Source organism: Lissotriton helveticus, chromosome 3_1 (genome assembly GCF_964261635.1).
Source record: "Lissotriton helveticus chromosome 3_1, aLisHel1.1, whole genome shotgun sequence".
Lineage (NCBI taxonomy): Eukaryota > Metazoa > Chordata > Amphibia > Caudata > Salamandridae > Lissotriton > Lissotriton helveticus.
In genome coordinates, this window is record NC_136061.1 from 1,153,143,017 (window position 1) to 1,153,164,868 (window position 21,852).

The 21,852-nt window shown below is 40.8% G+C and overlaps 1 protein-coding gene across 2 annotated transcripts in view; it reads right to left on the reverse strand.

Moving 5' to 3' along the window:
• Positions 1–21,852, reverse strand: part of MBD5 (methyl-CpG binding domain protein 5) — a 501,160-nt gene that overhangs the window by 436,587 nt on the left and 42,721 nt on the right. For both annotated transcript variants that reach the window (XM_078681764.1, XM_078681763.1), the window contains exons 2-3: positions 20,157–20,332; positions 3,347–4,005 (exon numbers count right to left, since the gene is read on the reverse strand). In XM_078681764.1, coding sequence (XP_078537890.1) covers positions 3,347–3,459 — 113 coding nt within the window. In that variant the 5' untranslated portion in view covers positions 3,460–4,005; positions 20,157–20,332. The remainder of the gene's footprint in view (positions 1–3,346; positions 4,006–20,156; positions 20,333–21,852) is intronic.

The following is a 21,852-nucleotide window of genomic DNA, read 5'->3' on the forward strand; positions in this document are numbered from 1 at the left end:
ATTTTAAGAGTATCGAGGGTGGTTTTCTGAGATAGCAAGCTATTGGAGGATGTAAGCTGTAGGATGAAATAACAATACACCCAGTGCTCCATATCTGGGGACGTCAGCTTAATCATACAGACTCTAGTGTACACATCATTTAAACATAAGAAGCCTGAGCCTGCTGTGTGCAAACCCTAGTGCTACGCAAACAAATGATGGACGGAATGCTGAATAAATCATACATTCACCCCCAGTCAATAGATCTGGGTTAATTCCAGCGTTCTTTTGCACACCATGCCATCCCAGGTTAGACCCATCCATATGCAAATCAGTCTTGACCCTGTGCCTCATGGGAACAGTCCAGACCGAACTGCCAAGCCATGTCCTCCCTGGACCAGAAACAAGCATCCTGGAACCGGCTGATGAAGAGATATTTGTTTGCGTAGCTATGTGCCAACCCTAGAGCACCCCTTTAAAACACAGTCAGGCTTATCAAAACCTTGGTGCATGGTCTGTACACTGCCCAAGGGGAGGTGGCATTGATGCATTCTTTAGGAAAATGCCTACGAGTCAGAAAATTTCACAAATTACAGTGACGAGATTACTGCTGCCATTACATATGACCTTAACATTGCCATTATTAAGGACATCACTACAGTAACATCTATTTGTTTTGATATGATGTGGTATTTACTGATGTATTGTTACGTCCTATTATTTACGCATAAATCAGGAAAATATTTGCAGTTACAGCTTAGGGGACGGGGGAAGGGGTTTCTCTAATAAGAAAGGTGAACAGTACCCATACCCATGAGTTCATCAAGCCTAATGGATCTTTTTGGTAAGTAGTCTTTCACATTCTTTATAATATTCATAAGCACACATTATTCATGTACCTATCTGTATATAGAAGTTTTATGTTTCTCACATGGTTATTCTCAAGATCCACTCGCTGTTTGTGGAGTGCAAAGTTCTTTCCTTCAAGCAGATTTCAAGTCTCATTAAATCATTATCACTTTTCTTTATAAAAAAGTGTGTGAACTTTAATATCTACCCTGTTAGACACAAATTAAATTTAAATTAAACAAAGAATGGTAATATTAATTATTCTAGTAAAGCATTTGTCTGCAAATAATATTCTGCCATTAAACACATCAATTCAATCTAAATTTGAAAAGGGAATGACCTCCTGAAAAGAAGTAAAACTTCCACTTTAAGAACCATATTTAAAATCTGAGATTAAGTGTTTAGAAAGGTTAAAGTTGAGCATCTTTTTAGTGATCTGTGTTTCTAATATAGTGAATTGCAGTAGCCTCTGTGCCCAGCTTTAGGGCGCGTGGAAAGGGTGAAAAAAGCATTTACTTAAAGGACTCAAATACTGAGAAATCTATTCTCGCTACTAAAAAACCCATATCAAGAAATGGGACTTAGGAAGACTAAGAACCTTTCTTGCGCAGGGAATAATGTATAAGAAATAATTCTAATCTTTATACCATATCTAAACCATTTAAACAATGCTGATAAACACATGTAGGGAACTAAAATATCCAGTCTATGTCAAGACTGACAAATATGCATCTATAATCTCTAAACGACAGATCTGAAGAAAGCAAACAGCCTTACATGCTAAACAAGTCAACACATTTAAAACTGTGTGCCCAATAATGTGATCTTTCTAGTGACAGAGAAAGAAATAACATGATATGTGTTATACCCTTTTCCAATGATGTTGTAGCAGCACTTTCATAACATAATACCCTGGGAAATGTAACAGACCTACCATGGTAAAGGTTCTTGAGATACAAATGTATTGTTTTTAAGTGTAAAACATACTGTTTTCAAACAAAGTACACGGCCCAACTGTCATAAGTGTAGTGGCAACTTAGCCAATGATACATAGTCGTGACTTGACCTTGAACTAGTACTATTTGGCCTTATGATGCCAGTTTCCCACAAAATTCCACTAGATCGACAGGGAAGTTTTCCACAGATCAAAACTCTTAAACTCCCCCAACCCTCATCCTCTGGGTTCTCTTACCACCCTCTACCCCACGGTTCCAATCAGCTGGGACCTCTCGGTCACCTTTGGCTGTGTATTGTTGAGGCACAAGAATGCCTGTAAATATTGTTCATACTACACAGCTGCAATACTCTCATTCTTGGCTGGAAGTCTCTAAATTGGGGCTAGCAGTCAATCAATAGGCTCAAACGTGTATCAAAAGTCTTGCTTGTGGTGTTGAACGTTGAGTTTTTCAAGGGCCAAAAGATATGTATCATCTGTGCTGCTGTGGAGGTGGAGTTCCTTTCCCTTTCTAAAGAGCAGCTATCAGCCTTTTGGATGACCTCAACGTGCAATATAGTGGGATATTCTGTACACTCAAACCTTGGAGCTTCTCTGACATTCTATGGGAGGATAGCCTTATTAATGCAGTTAAGTTTATTTCTAATATGCTTGAATAAGGTCACATTTCAACCATATGTAAATCACTGAACTCACATCCTCGCACACCTCATGGTAGTCAGCACATCAGTTTCAATCTTTTCAGAGTAAGATAAAACCCATCATGAATATGTATTCCAACTCCCTATAATGCAGGCTTCAGGATCATTTAGGTATGCTTCTCCAGCCGTGCTCCGAGCATGAATGAAGTATTTTTCCCCAAATCCTGTTCCCATTGTAGTTTGCATCTCCACCTATTTTTTTTCAAAAGGAAATTGCATTTTGGTGGAGTCAAGTTCTCATTTTTAATCACTTCCTCTTTGTAAATATCTCCACTCTAGTGAAAGTGCACCATGAACCGAAAGTTTTCCAAATCACCATCTGCTAATTAACAGATTCCAATGTTATTGGCTGTATATCAGTTAAATCCTGAACGTTTTCTACCCAATTCTGATCATAATAGCTAGTATGGAAGTTCAAATCCACCCCCAAGGTGACCAAATTGCTCATTGCAACTTTGTTTCTTACAGTGCAATCCCACACCCCTGGACAAATTACATATCATTTACATGTGAAGAATGATAACATATCTGTTTTCAGAGCAGAAATTGGCCAACCATGTTGGACAGACTCCTCTTTTGAACATTGTTTATCTAGTCTCCTTTCCTGTTAAAGTTTCTCTTGCAATATTTTTGACTTATTGTATGAGACAATATGTACTTTAAATGCTTGTTTATAAAAAAAATGTAAACTTCACATTTGAGGACACATGTAAATAGACACAACTTGTCAAAGAAGTTGTCTTAAAGAGTTTCCTTACAGTACTTTTTATATGTAGTTTATCACATAGCAGGAGCACAGCAGTTCCCTGTACAACAAGGCCAAACATGCATATACACATCCCATGTATCATATAATGCTTACCTAATATAAAGTACTCCATTGTGATCCACCCGACGTTGCCAACCAACTGGAACCTGCACTGCTGGTAGCCTTCCATCTGTACCTCCTCCATCACACTCTTTTCCTTCGTTCATTTTTCTGTGACTGCTTGTGAGTATTCAAAGATACCAACAATATGATATCTTTATTTTAGCTGCCATCATGGCCATCAAGTGGACCACACAGTACAGCCAATCTTAGACTGTATGGAGTACATTGGGAGGCTTTAGCTCAAATCCAAATTAAGTCCTTGAAATATGCCATGATTTTGTGGCAAGCCAGCTGCACATGATCATCCACATTTACTGTAGCAGGTAATCCGTTTTACCATTTCCTTAAGGTAAAGCAGGGGTACAACCAACGCTGGCCCCTCAAAAAACACATAATACCTTGTTTTGTGCTAGGAGGTAAAGATGTTTCTACATTAAAATCAAGTCCCCAAACTGAAGACTGCTGTATACTAATGTATCCTTTGTAAAGACCTTCATTTTCTCAGCGTATAAAGTTAACTCCAGGTTGTACACCCTTTGTATTTTACACCACATTATTTTAGCTTTCTTTTTATCTTCCAATCCATGACAAGTATCCCACTGGCCTTTTCCTGTGGTCTTCTCATGATTTTCAAGTGCCAACTGCACAATCTAAAAGCGAATCAAAACATTAATGGTTAAGAACTTTTGCAAAATTATAGTTATATCATCTTGTAAGAATTGTCTTCATCCTTTAAACATTTTTCACACAACATAACTGGTACAAAGTGAGAAAGATTTAGTCAAGACGTTTTTGATTATAGTGAATGCCTTTTAACTATCGCACAAATACAGTACAGTTTTTAGTTAGTCTATAGGAGGATGTTCTGCTGAAAATTGAACAAACCTAACAGTTGTGTGACTCAGCTGCACACTGATCTAAAACAGACACTACGGCTAGAGTAATCCTGCAGAATGTTCACCAGAACAATATATTGGCTGTCTTGTCAGAAGACAAAATAGGAGAAATATAAATTACAATGTCAATGCACCTCCCATGAATCCTAACTATATTGCATAAAATACTGAAATGGTACTTAATTAAGCAAAAAGAAGCTATACCGTCGGTTTTGTTCTTTCTGGTAGAGAATATCTAGCTGCAGATTGCTCACCTTTTGAATAGTCCCCTGGCGTCAGACTGGGTCCGGAAACTTTTTGCCTAGTACCTCTACACACTGAAGGTGCCCTATGTGGTTCCACACCGATGCTGTAACGGAACTTGTGTGCGGCCTATAAATTGTGGCATCCTCCACATTGTCATTTGCATTCGAGACTGCACCTCCAGACGAGAGAATGGGAGGGTCAGCGAGGAATCTGTGGCTTGAAAGAGCATTACCAAAAGTTAGTAACTTGTTCTTCTGATAGAGACTTCCAGCCGCAGATTTCTAACCTTTTGAACAGACACCAAAACCTGCAGGACCAAGAGGGCAAAATGACGCTTTCGGCAAACCTGACTTTGGAGACAATAGTGCCTGTATGGAAGGACGCCCTTCTAGCTGCGTAGCAAATGTCTAGGACAAGGACTCTGCATGCTAATGCAGTGGTAGAAGCTAAAGAGCATACTGGGTTCGAGGAAAACAGGGGGAAGCTGCCTGCCAGGGCCTCAGACTCAAATGGAAGCTTTGCATCACACCAGTCAGGGACGGGGAAGTCACGAAGGACGGCTCTAGCATAAGACTGGACCAGCTACGTACAGCTATAAATCAAAACCCCGTACAACCCAGTCTAAATAGAGCACCTCTGCTTGCCAGACTAATGCCTTAGCTGACTGTTTCACGAGGTATTCCCTGGAAACACATAATTTAGACCCAGCACACAGGTGCAGACCGGTTTCCTCCCTGTTTAAATCACACACAAGGTGGGACACTAAGACTTAACTTCTGGAAGTTACCACTGCCCACAAGGATTAACCCCGTACATACATTTATAGCATAACACCCAGGCCCGCATTCCATTGGGGAGGAAATGATAGTAAAATCTACATGATTAATGTCCCCTGTAGGAAACTGGCTCTTTATGTGATACACCAATAATTGGTTATATAGGTAAAGAGTCAAGAGATTCCCCCAGCAGTGTACATGGCTAAATGTAAACCCAAAGTGCTCTATTTGTGGTAGTTTGGTTGAGCTGCCGTAGGCCCAACACAAAGGAGTGTAAGACATTTGTTATACATACAGTTATTAATAAATGAGACACGACTCAAAAAGGATATCCACACTAATTTTAGAAAGATACCCTTCTTTCTAGATTTATTTTAGGACCAACATTTACGTTAAAAGGGGAGTATGTTTTTCAGTAAAAATACTTTTCACTTTAAAAGTAGACACAATGCAATTTTTCAGTTCAACAATGTTAACCTATGGGAGAAAAACAAGAATGCAGTTTTGCGGGTAAGTACACGACTTACAAATCCAGTCTTTGGGGTCTATGGCCAACACCAGGCAAGGTTCAAGTTAGCACCAAAATTGCACCACCAGCAAAATAGGGGTGGCCGGTGGCAGAGGTCAAATTAGGAGTCAGCCACCCAATGTTAACCAATGGAGATTGGGGGTGAACAAAGAGCCGGTGTTTACAGGTAAGTAAAAGCGGTGTCTGGGGTCAATCAGGGGTCTAGATAAGCACAGGGGCCACAGGGCAGCACCAAGCATACACAGTCAGTGACAGAGGAGTTTCCGGATGCAGATGCCAACACAGTGTCGGGAACCAAATGCAAATCAATGGGGGTGATCAGTTTTGGAAAGACTGCATGCTCCGACAAGAAGACTGGGTGAAGAAAACCAACAGCTGCCCAGGTAAGTACTGATGCTTAGGGACGTAGAGACTCCATAAGTCAATCTCCCCAAGGCCCAGGGGCTTCGGGTGCAGGGGTGTCCTTACATGTCGGGAAATGCTTACCGTAGTAAGCTGCGGTTAGGAGGGCTGTAGTGCAGAGGCTGCAAGGGTCTATGTGGAGTCCGGCAGGGGTCAGCCCAGGGTAGTCGCTTGCTCAGAATCGCTGAGGAGAGGGGGATTCCTAAACTGAGTCCTCTGGCTTGCCTAGAAATACTAAAGTGACATTTCAAATAGCATCCATTGCATTAAAACAGGGCCTTAGATCCTGTAATGGACTGACTCACTCAGAAAAAAATTTAGCCATATATTCAAATGGGCAACCTGCCAAACAAGAATAGATTATTTTTTGTTGGATGTATTCTACATAACTTACACTACTGTTGTGTAATCGTTATATGACTTTTAAAAACATGAGGAAGAGGCCCAAATAACAATTGAGATATTCAGTGCCTGTGTGAAACTAAAAAAAATCTTCTACAAGGAGAAGAGTGGTGGGAAGAGGCCTGATGGAGAGATCTTTCGATTGCAGATAAACTCAAGGATAGCAAACAGTTCTGGCACAAAATAGCCAAATGAACCAAGAACCAATACATTTAAGTGAACCATATTCAAGGGACCAAACATATCCGGGTTGACAGGTTAGTGCAACAGGCAGTGTACTAGCACAACCAACCTTGTTTACCCTATACATTAATGGGTTGATTGTATCTTTGGTTGGCGGTAATGCGACTCATCTGTGATGGCAGGACAGAAGGTCTCGTCACTACTATTTGCGGATGACACCCTACTAGTCTCAAAATCCGCTAGGGGTTACAAAACTTATTTGACCGTTTTTTGTTTTGCTGCCCGTAGTACATTGCTATTAGTAAAACCAGGCTAATCCCGGTCGGTCGCATTTTATCTAAAAGACACTTGAAGGATACTGTTAGAATCCTTAAGAGCAACAGCACAGACTGGTTATTGTTTGCCTTATCTAGGTATCTGTTGTATGTTTTCTGGCTGAGATACAAATTTGATGGACAGGTTTCTAGGCCATGAATTTGACTATCCTATTTTGGTGAACTGTATTTCCCTGGTCTAGTCTAAGGGCTAATGTGTTGGAATGTTGGACTCCTAACCGGCATACAGTAAGTTCAAGGACAGACTGGAGCATACAGTCTCCCCCGAGCGCTCTCATGTAGGGCCATATATTATGTAGTTTTGCCAATAACATTCTTATTGTAAATCCAAACGCATTAAGAGGGAAGGAACTAGGGTATCCTCTGCAAATAATGAACAATGAGGAAACAATATAACACCACGTCATCATGCCTGTACGTTCACAGATAAGGAGACTATAGTACAAAAATGCCAAAACAGGGTTAGATGTGGTCAGCACTCGAAACAAAATAATGGTATGTACTGGATGTCACGTTGTTAATGCTACGATAACCACCTGCAAGAATAAATGAAGTGCTCAAAGAGTGGGTGAATTTTAGGACAGCTGCCCGCATCTATTAATGGGAGAAATAAGTAATCTGTCCTACAGGAGCAATGCCTTGTCAGTGAGAATTGCCTTCACAAGTGTTAAACCTATGTGTATGCAGGAACCTTAAACAAGTGACTGCAAAACAAACTCCCCACAAAATAGCATTTCAAATAAAGCCCAATGTTGAAAGTGAAGACACACACCACACAACATATCCCTAAGGGTAAATTACAAAAACAACTGTACTTTTCAAACCATCACGGCTCTTTCAGTTGCCATAATACAGGAAAGTTGTGAAAGGGAAAACGGAGGCGCAAGGACCCATGCCCAGGAATGAGAGGAAGTTCAAGGTAGAGTCGAGAGGCTGTATTTGAAGGGATATTTAGGGAGGGGCCAACTGTGGGGGAAACCCTTAAGAACGCCAACAATCAAAGGAGGAGGAGGTGGCAAAAGCACAGGGATGTTATTTGATGGTCTACATCTATAGCATAGTGCTGAAGAATTAACAATGCCCATTGTCCCTTATACAAGGTCTACTCTACTTACGCTGTCAGGAGGTTTACCATTTTTCCAGTCTGGGATGCTTTTCCAGCACGTTACCACTGGCTAGATTCTAGTAGAAACCCATTACGTTTAGGCTAGACCTAGATTTGACAATGCTTTTATTGTAGCTTAAGTATAGTCAGCTGCAGTGAGCTCTGTGCAATGATTTATCAAAGAAAAAAAAGCTTTTTCTATATCAAAAGCACAATGTATATGTGGGTACCGTGAAAGCGTAGTCTTTCTAATTCTGAAGTAATGAGCTAATTTTAACTTTGTGACTAATACTGTGAGTCACTGCTTTAGACAGAAGCAACAAGGCTCATTTTTCTAAACCGAAAGGCATGAGATAGCAAGAAATTGCTCAGGTAGATACACTTGAAGGATGACCAGGCAGCAAATAATTCAAGAAAATTAACTTATTTAGGACCTTCTTTTCTTAAAGTATTCCAAATTCATGAGTAACAAAGTGAGGAATAATACTCGAATTGTACAAAAGCAACATATTTATAATTGGTTACACTTTTTTCTTTTTAAAGAAAGGTAGGTCTTAATTCGGAGGATGCGAAGGTTTTATTCTGTATTATTCATGTGTTTGAGAATTCTGTAACTACAGGGCACTAACTGATCCAGTCACAAAAACCCAAGAATGAAAACAGGACAGTCTTAAAGGCCGTTCTAACTGCACAACTGTTAAAACCCTGTATAGCTTGTAACAATGGCTATAATACATCGTCAATTTCTATTGTATTCACCGTTTTCTTCTGCATGTACAGAGCCAGTCACTTAGTGAACAAGGAAACACAAGCCAACAAAATGACAGGATGCCATTAGGTTTTAGTTTCCTACCTAAGTATTGGTCAATCACAGAAGATGTCGAGCAACAATGCAGTGTTCAAACCTCCGCAAGTTGAGGTAAATGTCCTGTAAGTCTGGGAGAGTCTGCGTGCATGTCAAGGTACTGGATACTGCGGGCACCCGAGGCTGGGAGTGGATCTTGAGCCAGGACATGCACTAAATCACAAAGCACCGCCTCTCAAATCAAATTCAAATTGGCGGCTGCATGTCACACTCTGGCTCCCTGCCAACAGGACGTGTCACAAGCGGCTGCTTTTGAAGAGCAGCAGACAGGGACACCAGTGTCCCTGAAGGTGGTAGAACATCCCAAGCCCGTTGCCATCTGAATTCGCTCATTCAGGTGAGGTGATCGTGGTATCAGCATCTTCGTCATTGTAGAAACATAGCCATGGAGTTGCCAGTGCCAGTCATTCCCATTTAATCATTTGCACTATGCAAACTAACAAAAATATATATCTGCTGAGCAAAAAATGAAATTAATGCATGTAGAGTGCTGAAAAAATATTTATTAAATATTTCACAGAAATGTGAAAACGTTAGATACCACTTTTACATCTAATAAATCATTTGTTTGCTTTCCCACACTGAAAAGGGTGATCAAGATTAAAATCAATTGAAGTCACAGCTTTTTTTAACAAATAGGGTTGGAGTTGAAAACCACCCTGGAGACAACACTCCAGGTATAGAAACACACTTGAAGAGCCTTGATGGGTGGACACACAGGAATGACAATTTAACAGCAGTGTGCCATTTGCGCTCCCATCCCACCTGAAGGTGTAGAGGTGCTTCCCACTCTTCAAAATAATCATGTTGTAAAAATGGATTTAATTCTAAGCAGTACATTTGTTAATGCACCATGCCTATTCTGTGTCTAAAGCGTCTGTGGATCCAAATGACCAGTGTCAATTTAATTTCAATGTTTAAGTTTAGTTATTAAAGTGATGTCAGAGGTACATTAGCAGGCAGGCAAAACAAGAGAGGCAAAGCAAGGCTGCCCAGGAGTGAAACCTAATATTTACAGATGCGTGCGTTTCTTCTGAAAAATCTATCTTTAAATAGAATTGTTTTGAACTGTTATATTACCTCATACATTGTATTAAATACCCGTGCAAACAGTTCTACTAACTGACAAGTAACTTATTGTGATGCTCAAATAGCACGCAGAATTTGAAAGAGTGGCTGCCCTTCACTCACTGACTTGATACACTGTAAAAATAAAACTAGCATTGGCTTAGCCAATATTTCTCGCTTTGGGACATTATACTTGGACATTATACTTATTTTATTATGCAGCACAACATCCTTGGTGCAACAACATCAACCGTTGCATGGCTAAACACTTAAAAGGTCCCAAAGGAGCGACCTATTGGCCATGCCAATGCTTGTTTTGTTAGGTATGTGCGTCAGATTTGTAGAATCACATATAGTGACAGTGAAGGAGAAGATCTGCAGAAAGGATATGTAGGGAGGGGACCAAGAGCTGAACCTCAGGGAACAATGGCTTGAAACCAAATTGTGTCATACCGGGAAAGATAAGACTCTGTGAACGTATAAAGGGAGGCTGGAAAGGGACTATTGAAGAACAGTATAATATTTCTCTGGTGAGAAAAGACTGGTGACTAAAGTGTTAATACTCATGGCCTGATTTATATCTTGGCAGATGGATTACTCTGTCACAATAGATAGCCCGTCTACCGTAATATAAATCCCATTATATCCTATGATATTTATATTTCGGCAGATGGGATATCCGTCACCGTTGTGACGGAGTAACCTGTCCACTATGATCAAAATCAACTCCTCAGTCTTCTAACATCCTTACATAGAGAGGGCTCTACTAGAATCAAACGATAAAGAACATCATTCTGATGATGAGGAAAAATGCCATTTTATTGAGAGCCAAAGGAGGGGATTGAGGTGAATAGGAATCAAACAAGCATTGCCAAAATCAATAGGTCTGGCTATTTTTAAGGTCAAAGTGATTCTTCATTGCTTGGTGGGTCTGTGTGTTTGTTGTTTGAATGTGTAATAGGATGAATAACTCAGTGGATGGGGGATGAGTGTGTGCATGGATGAAGGAGTGAGCAGCATGGGTATGTGACTGCATGCATGAACGTTTGTGTAATGAGTGCACAGTTGTGGGAGCCTAGATGAAAAGTTGAGTGAGTATATGAAAGGTTGCAGAAAAGTTGCAACAATCCTATAGGCTGAACCTTCAGAGAGCAGTAATGATGTGAGAGGCAGCACATACCCAACCTGAGGCATCAGTGTGCCTGGCCATGTTGTGCACCCGTTACTCATTTACTCTATATGTGAAACATGGACCTAACTCAAGAATGAAGAGAATTGTTAGGACACAATGCCCATCACTGAACAGTGACAAGAAACTCACTAACACAATATCTAAAATATAGCACGACGCAGAACCATATTTACAAACCTGGAGTTCAAACAGGCTTCCTAGGGGGAGTGGTCTAGCATAAGTTCTGATCTGGAACTACATGCTTCCAGTACAAAGTTCAATGCCGAGACCATTTTTAAAACATTTCACACATTGAATGTCTCTTTCACCCGTCTCATGCACTTTGCAATGTGTGAAATGTTGGAGAAATAAATATATTTCTCTATTGCCAAGTCCTCTTTTTCATGTAAAGCCCGGTCTGCAATTCTAGTTGATAGGACTTTAAATGAAAGAAATGGGTATTCCTGTTGGAATGCCCAAGTACAACCCATGTAATACCCAATGATTCAAAGTGGAGCAGAGCAGTGCAAAGCCCTAAAAAAGGTAGTTATCCAGCTGAGAATGTCTGCACTGAAAAGTCAACACACTTTCCCACTTTTGAGCCAATTTGCTTCACTTTGTTTGGCTTTGCCAGTAGCACTTATACCTATGAATATATCTGTATATTTAATCCAATGATCTGTCAGCATCCTTTGTCGTATGCCAAAAGTTGCAGGTTACCAAACGTCTATATCAAATTACATACAAGCTGAAATGCAAACACTTTATTACTAAAATGTATGTCCAAAGTGTGCATTGAGCTGCTGTTTGACAACATGCTGCATTCTCAAAGAATGGAGTTGTCAGATAAATTCACACATTTCTTTCAGATGGCAAGTATGTCCTAATTTCTGTGCAAACCTGACAACGCTAGTAAGAGTAGGCAGCCTTGCAGTGTCAATTCTCTAATTATTATTTTGCTGTCCAATTGCTATTTGGATATATAGAGGGGAGTTTGACTATCAAATAAATAATGCGGGCTTATAGACTACATTTCTCTGCATTTTAAAACACATTGTTAGCCTAATTATATGCATGGAACTTTATTAAATGATGCAGTCATTCCACCCCCGCACAGATTGTGCCTTTCATTGTTTCAAGGAACCTTTCTGCTCTTCTGGACATGTTGTTTTCACAATTGAAGACAACTATCAACTAATTCTGGTATGACTGTAATGCTATTAAAAGCACCATTCCTGACAGTGATGTAAATGTGTCCTGCTGCAAACCCTACTGGGCGCCTTATTATTAACTACAAGGGCTTTAACGGCAGATTGTTCAAGACTGAAGAGTCTATAAAGTTGTTTACGTGTTTTCTAAAGCAATTCATCCTTCGTTTGTACATTTATGTTTAGGGATTTTTGCCTGTAAAACATTGGAAGATATGCATTTTAAAATAATGTATTTTAACTCTGTGGAAGTATTACAAGACGACAAATAAAAAAAAGCCACTAGGTGGCGGTGTGACCACAGGAAGAGAAACAATTAACAAATCTAAACGGAAAATACCCCTCCACGCCGGGTTTGACAAGAAGGGAAACAAGCAATGGCCGCGTGGCCGTTAAACTGACACGGCCGCGCGGCGCGAAAGTCAGATGGCAGCTGTGCACGTCGCGCGCGCTTGTGCGCGTGACAGCAAGCTGGTGGCCGGCAAAAGTAGCACGTTTAAAAGCCAGCTACTAAATGTCTCTCCAGAGCAGCGCATACACTGGCTCAGGCGAGAGACTACGTATCAGTTGGCACCACAAGTGTGCTTATAGTAAAGAGTTTGTTTAGTGCCCTTCTGTCATCAGTATGACCTCAGAGAGCTGCCATTTTGGGGGCCTTTACTTCCAGCTCTCTGCTCAAAGGTTCTGCCACATACTGAAGTCTGATTTCTGGATGTGTTGAACAATCAACAATGCAATTAATATGTTGTTTTCGTAAACACCCCAACATCACTTCCACCTTTCAGGGGCTTTGCCCATGGCACATAAGGCAAAGCTGACACTAACCAAGACTATGTTTTGTCCCCCTATTTGTTTAGGACGTTCCTCACCGCTGACCAAGAGGGCGGTGGTGGTGTCACCCAAGGAGTAAATTTAAGAAAGTCTGGGATGGGCAAAATAAAGATTCAACTACTTGTTTGTACAGCTAATTTACAAGTTCTTTAAATCTGTGTTAGAAAAAAACCAGACATCCTACAGCCTTTCATTTCACTCTGTACAGCACGATTGTCAGACAGCTCACTTTACAAAATCCTCTAACTTTGTAGACAGAAAAAAGTAAACACCAACCTCCGGGATGAAATAAGCAGCAAATTGAAGGAAGTCGTAGGCAGACATCTGACCTCTGCCTTTGCGAATAGGGCAAATGTGACAAGACAAACAAGGTTTAAAGGCATCTTTTTTGCTCATTCACTTTGAGTGAACAGAACACCTGTTCGTTGTCAGCTTGCCAGAATGGGCCAGTAGGCCCTAAAAATCACTCGCCATGTTAACATCTGCGAGTAGATTTCTAGAGGCCTTCTTGGTGCATTTAAACTGACACTGAAATGTGGCTAAGCCGCTGGGCACCGTGCCCACCTTCTTCTGACTGTTCTATGGCCTATTCTAAAGATGCTGGTTAGAGTACAGCAAACCACTTGAACGAGTTACTTGCATTCGCACGACATGCCCAATCTATGAATATGCACCCGACAGGGGGATGTATCATGGAACCACACATGCCATTATCACACACCAATTACCACGTATTGCCTTTACCACATACACATATATATATTTTTTTTAACTGAAAACAAACAAAGGTTAAAGTAAAGTTATAGTCCGGTAGATATCTTGGTGACAATGTTTTGAACTAAAGAAAACCACAGAAATTCATAAGTTATAGTTAGCAGTGCTTACTATAACTTGAGCCTCCGCCATGCATTGTTTATGACCACACATATGACATCACATAGGACGTCACCGGTGACATGTTCCATGACATCACTGATGACATCAACATCACTCATGTCATCACCAATTCCCTTACCTACCCTTAAACCCAAAAAATACCCTTACCACCCAATATCCCTACCCACCCCTAAACTCTAAATACACTTACCCACCCAGTCCCATACACCCACCCATATACCCATTCACTGACCTATACAAGCACTCACACTGATCCACAGAGCCAGTCACCCATAAACACTCACACAACCACAAACCCGCACATACAGCTACTCATGCACCCATTCCCCTATACAGTTGCTAACGCACCTACTCACTCACCCATACAGTCACTCATACACCCACTCACTTACTCATACAAACACAAGTACTCTCTCACCTAATACAGTCACTAACAAACACACACTCACCCATAAAGCCACTATTGCATGGATTTACTCACCAATATAATCCCTCATACACATGCTCACTCAACCATACAACACTTATGCAGAGCTCGAAAAATCATATTTTTTTTTCCTAGATCTGCAGGTCCAGTAACTTTAATAATCTACTCTGCCTAACTGTAATGTACTTGACCCATGAACAGGTATCAAATTGTGTGATCCTAGGCAAAATTGTTGTCTTATAGAGATGCCTTTTTCTTTATGATCACATAAGAGAGCAACTTCAAATATGCAAGTTCACTATTTCTGCTGTACAAAAAAAACTCTTTATTTACTAGACTATATGTTTGCTCCATGTATAACAAGAATCAACCTATATATAGGGTACACATGTTTCCTGGCTTGCCTCTTAGTTCACTAATAGCATTATCATCTGGGCAGGAGCTGTAATAATTCCCAGTTGATGTTTAAATACTCACTTTTCAAAAATATATTACAAAAGCATGACGTGGTAGGGCATTGTCATTTACAGATAGCATATTTGAAATGACCACAAAACTTTCCCACTAACCTGTACTTTTACTGATAAAAGCGCTTAAACAATTTTTAAAAATTGGGTTTCAGATAAAATATTTCAAATTTGCACATCACCAAGTAAAGTGTTCTAATTTGTTTTGATCTTATAAACATATTTTTTCACCTTAGAACTACAAAAATGGGTCTTCAAAACTTGTGAAATATATTTGAAATGTTTGAACAGTTCACTTACCTATTTCAGTGTTGTGTTAGAAAAAAGCCCGACATCTTACAGCCTTTCATTTAACATGCTTTGCACAGTTCAATTGTCACAAAGTTCACTTTACAAAATTCTCTAACTTAAGTCACAGATAGAAAAATAAATGTAATAAGATAAGTGGACTTTTGACCTCTGTCTCTGAAAGCCAGCAAATGTGACAAGATAAGATTTAATTGCATTTTTATTGCTCTTTCACTTTGTGAGCAATAAAGATGCCTTTAAATATTGTTATATTTGCTCTGCTTTCTGAGACAGAGATCAAAAGTCAGTTTGTCTTCCCTGAAGTTTGAGGATTTTCAACTAGCCAGAAAGGGCGAGTAGTCCCCAAAAATAGCTAGTCCCGAATAAACCTTGCTCAACAATGCTAGTGGATTTTTCGAGTTTTGTTATGCACTCACTCACTTACCCATAGAGCCACTCAAACACCCCATTACTCACCTATACAGCCTCTCATATACCTACTTACGCACCCGAATACCAATGACACACCCTCACTCACCCATACAGCCACAATTAATCACCCATACAGCAACTCACACAAGCATTCACACACCAATAGTCACTCATTCAAACATACAACCAGTCACACACCCAACTAGCCACCCAGACGGCTACTCGCACGTGGATTCAAAGTCACTCACATTATGTATTACAAATAGTATCACTCAGTAGTATTTGACTAAAAATCTTTAATAGACTTTTAGAAAACACAATCACTTGATGTCATCAGTGATTTAATATGAGAGGTCATAAGCAGTGTATTACGGGGCGTAAGTTAGAGTTAGCTCAGGTAACTAGAACTGCTTAATTTCTATGTTTTTGTACAAGTGAAATCTGAGTCCAACTAGAACGTCCCTGTAACCTTTGGTTTTTACAGTGGAAATATATATTATATATACACATATATATATATATATATATATATATATATATACACACACACATATTCATCCTCCGTGGATCCAACAGTCACCATGCAGTAATCGGATTAGCAGCCAACACTTTAACCAGGAACTGTTGGCAGCCATCTGGGACTCAGCTTGAGCAGAGTCCCACAAAAAAACTAAAAACTAAACAAAGAGGGGCAGAATAGGACTACCAGACCCTCTATAACTTATGATGGGGTCCCACAAGGACCCTGCTGAGGGTTAAAAACATTTTTTAAATACAGTTTGGCTCGAATTCGCAGCAAAAATTGAAGATAAAAAGCACGAGCTCCAGATGGAATGTAGGGTCATCCCATCCCTATGTAAACCATTCATTGATAGGAACCAGATGGTGGCAAGGTAATCGTCATATATAACAGTCATGTCAAGGCCTCCATTGAACTGTGACTTATGCCCATAGACAAAGGCTACACAAGGTCGCTCACCTACCCAAACAAAGGCCGCCAGCTTCGTGGAACCATGTCCAAGGGATTGCATGGGGATCATTTGTCAAAATACAAAGACCCCGGGAAATACATCATTTTGAATAGCTCACTACGCCCTATCCGATTCAACAGTAGGTGGCTCCAGTTACGCAAATCGCTATCTAGGGCTGATGCTAGAGGTCGAAAGTGGATGGACCATGCCAGATCTGGGAGGAAAGAGATTTGAATGCCCAGATATTTAAAGGAATTCTGTGTTCATATATCTCAGGGAACCAGTATTTCCCCACTCCCTTGTTTGCTTTGGCTCCAGCCCAGAAACACCTACACCCAAAAACTGCCTGATGTCAATGAAACAAAGCCCCCCCCCCCATGAACATATGGATCACAGAGCAACAAGTTCGATGCCCCCATACCACATTGACCTCCATTGCTCAATCAAAAACTTCAAAACATGGATAACCTCCTGCACGGACTCCGTGGCTTCTCTGAGAACCACTGCTGCACCCCGATCCAAGCCACAGGACAACAGTACACCAAGGACCTCTAGTTCGTTAACCAACACTGCAAGCTGCTAAAACAATGCTCGCATCACTCCCATGAGAGCAAGGATAGAGACTACTGCAGTGACAAAAAAAAAACACTTAGCACTCACTGAACCGAAAAAAACAGCACCTACACCACCACAGTAATCCTCGTCGTGAAGGAATTTGCATCATATTCTGCCTGATCTACGACTAGAACCCCATCTCAGGAATTATGCACTCAAATCCCCCAATACTTCACAAACGAAATCAACACACCTACAATAACTCTGCCCACCAACTGGACTTTCAAACCTTAAAAGTCATCACAATAGGACCTGCTAACATATGTGCCCCATTTATTCAGGAGCCCAATCATATCCTTGCCCACGCCACATCTTTGCAATGGGCTCAACCCAATCTGCTTAGCCTTAAGACACTTTCTCAATTTCTCACTCACCGCCATCTTTCTTGGCTCCTGGAAACCCGCCACCATCCTGCCACTCAAAAAAGTCGACAATCTCTGACCGTAGCCAGCTACACACCCTGCCCCTTCATTCCCAACTCAGGCAATCTAATCACAGCACTGATACATCGCCAATGGCTACCACTGACGGCATCCACCTCATCATGGACAAGAGACACAGCATCAGCCATTCTACTTAAACTCTCCGCTGCCTTTGACACCATCTTCCATGCAATGCCTCAACAAGACATATTCGTTCTCGGCAGTATGATTGGCCAATTCCTTTCTCGCTTGACGCACCCGGACAATCAGCCTAGCCCCTACTTGCACAAATCCATGACCCACACTGTTAAACAGTTACATGACACCCCTTCAACAACTTAATCTGTTTCCCATGGATTCAAAAGCAACTCCTACAGAGACGCTCAGCTACTCTCTCAATCAGATAACACAGTGACCACTCAAGCAAACTTCGGCAATAGCATGGCCTAGGTGGCAGACTGAATGAAATGGAATAGCCTTAAGCTACATAGGGACAAAACAGAAGTGGTCCTGTTGGGCAGAGACTTCACTCTGGTCAACTGGTTGGTAGCCCACTAAGCAGGGCCGGACTCCCAACCCATTCCAAACTGTCAGAAACCTGGGCATCATAATTAAGGCTCCCGGTTTAATGGCATGAATAAATACAGACGGAAATGTAAAAAAATATATATTAACTTTTTACTAATTTTATATGGATTTACCCAGATTTATTTTAGGCTTTCTGAAAAATAAAGTTGAAACCAGAATATTTACACATTTATTTAACCAATAAATGAGCATTAATACTTGAATGCCTGACAGGGTTCAATGATATGAACACCAACAGATAATAAACAGATGCCCTTTTATTGAAACATTTCAGTATTAGTAGCAACCTTGTGCATATCTCCTGCTGTTTAGGCCCATTATAAAAATTACAGTTTTTTCAACCCCCTTCCCTATCAATCCACAGCTAATGGCCTGGGAATGATAGATGAAAGCATTTGGAAACACACTGGTCGGGGGGGGGGGGGGTATTTGGAAACACTGGGGGTGTTGAAACACTTTTCGTTTTTATCCAAATTTAAAAATACAGACAGGAAAATGAAAAGTTGTGTCTGTATTTATCTGTAAAAATCAGTAAAAGCGGAAAATATGGAGTCGTAATCATGATAAACAACTGAATCTCCATGATCAATCAAGTCAACACAGTTGCCTCCGCATGCTTCCATACCTGTAAAACACCCAGGAAAGTCTTAAAGTGGCTACCCCTGGACACCCACAGAGCAATCAAGCATGCCATCATAACTAGCAGGCTATGCCAACAATCTCTACATTGGTATCATTGCTCAGCTCACCCAATAATAGACTTCAAGTCAAACAGAATGCAGCCACAAGACTCAAGCTAAACCTATATCACTGCACTCAAATATCCAAGCACGGAAAAGACCTCCACTATCTCTCTGTACACAAGTGAGCCCTTTTCAAACCCTTTACAAATACCTACAAAGCACTACACAGCCAAGGCCCAAAGTACATAATCAACAACATTCGCTTTCACACATCTGCTAGACATCCCCACTTGACCACACAACTCCTCATCCACATACTCTACATCCAATGGCCAGAATCAGAGGTCCAGCCTTCTCCTATATTGCACCCAAAGCTTGAAACAAACTTCCCTATAACATCTGATCCACACTGGAATCCCGGAAGACACTGAAAACCTGGCTCTTCCAATAGGCACCCAGGCAGGCAAGCGCTCCCCCTCCACAGGCACTAGGCAACCTTGCCTAGTGACACTGCGTGCTCCACAAATAGCAATAACAGAAAATGTAAGCGTTATATGCATTTATCTCTAGTGGGACTTTGTTATTTTTGTTCTTTCAAATTCAACTGAATGAAAGTTACAAAAACTAAGATCAAGAGACATATCTCATGGTGCTGGGACACCAAATATATAAAAGTACTCTAATACAATATGCCAGAGAACAAATCAGTAAAGTCATTTGGATACATTTTGGTTAAGACTCAGGAAATGCTCTGAAGGTAGAAACTTTGGAATTTAAAGGGGAGATATGCAACCAGGTGGGAGGGGATCTGTAAAGAACAAAAACAAAGGAAAAACTGGCAATTGTATATCAATGGAGAGTATTGCTTATTGTGTCATAAAAAAGTTAACGCCTTTCAACAAAAGTATAAAAACCTTCTCCACTTGATTGGTTTACCCAGAGCTCTTACGGTCTTTAGCCAATTCCCTTAAATATTTCATATACTTAAACTGACCTTTTGACCTGCGGACTGAAAGATTCAGGTTATGAAGGTTCTTCAGTGATCGGGCTGGGTAAATCAGAAGATCCAGCTTCTGGGGAAGAAACCACAACAGTTCGACTTTCATCTAGACCAACAGGAGTACAAACTCCTAACAGTCGTGGGGGTATGAAAACAGTGAATTTCAGTATCTGCAAAAACAATTAAAAAAAAAATTAAAAACACAAAACAGTTTTAATGATACAAAACAGTAAACAGTGGGTGGGTTAGATATACCCATGTTTGTTCAACAATTTAGTGAATGCACAAACATGCCTATATTATTAGAGTGAACTGTTCATCTTTACTGAAACTCCCTCTCTGATTTACAAGGCCACCTGATAGAAACATAAACAAACAAGTTTGAGTACATAACATTGACTTAGCTACACACGTCTGTACCTGCCAACCCGCAAGCTGGGGAAACATTCATGAGAATCACGGGGATCTCAAGAGAAGTGTTACGAGTCACAGCAACCTCGAGCTCTATCACTTTTGTTCCATGCCTTCTTGAAGGCCCTACACGTTGTTGATAAACGGAGCATCTTGGTTTTCAATAAGAGGTCATTTTTATTTTCCAGAAGCACCAGGGCTGTTAGGTATATGTCTAGCATAAATGTGGGCAAACATAGTCAAATAGCACCTATTCTTGTAACTAAGTATTCACTTTTGTATTTCTGCTCATTTGTGACTTTTATTTTGCCTTCTGCAGGTTTTGGATGTTTTTGTTCTCTTGCTGCTCATTTCGAACCTTTATTTTGCCTCTCTCTGTTCGTTTACGACCATTATTCTGCCTTTCTGCTAGTTTTGGAAATGTATGTAGTCTCTTCCTGCTCGTTTCTGACCTTCATTTGGTCTTTTTCTGACCATTTCCCCCCCATCTCCCACTGTTACCCTCCTACCGCCATCCAGTGCCCCGCCCTCCCCTCCAGGACCTACTTAATGGAGTTCGCATGGTGACCTCATTGAGCAGGTCCTCATGCCAGCTCCCCCTGTAGCGGTGCTCCTGTCCAGCTTGCCCGCAGTCCGCTCTACTCTGCTGCCTTCGGTTTTGTGGCCCCTCTGCTCGTTTTTCTTCCCCTTCTCTGCTCACTCCTGCCCCCTATTTTGCCTCTTTCTGCTCTTTTCAGACCTGCACTATGCCTCTTTCTCCTCGGTCCCGACTTTATTTTGCCCCTTTCTGCTCCATCCCAACATTTATTTTGCCTCTTTCTACTGGTTTCTGACCTTTATTCTGACGTTGCATCCACAGGGCCTAGATGCCGTTAGGACACACAGCGCTGCGCTGCGGCTGCATGAGGAGCCGGTACTTCTAGATTTAAAAAATGACCATGCTTTCTGGTGAGTCCAGCAACACCTGATTGCCCCAGCAAAACGGCAGGGGAAGAACACAGCGCAAAGAAACACATAGCATACATGACAGTTTTATAACTTTCTCTAATTGAAGGGACAGAACTAAGGTGGGACATTGCATATGGGATACAGCTACAACTTAATTATCAGTTTTTTAGGTACAAATCTTTGTTTACACCGAACATGAGATTTTGAAAAATAATCTTTCTAGAACATTTTGAAAACAGTTATTTGACAGTATGAATGGATGTATGCGAGTTGCTGTTTGCTCTTGCCAAAACAGCCCCTTTGACCAAAAAAGATAAAAAAGAGAATAATT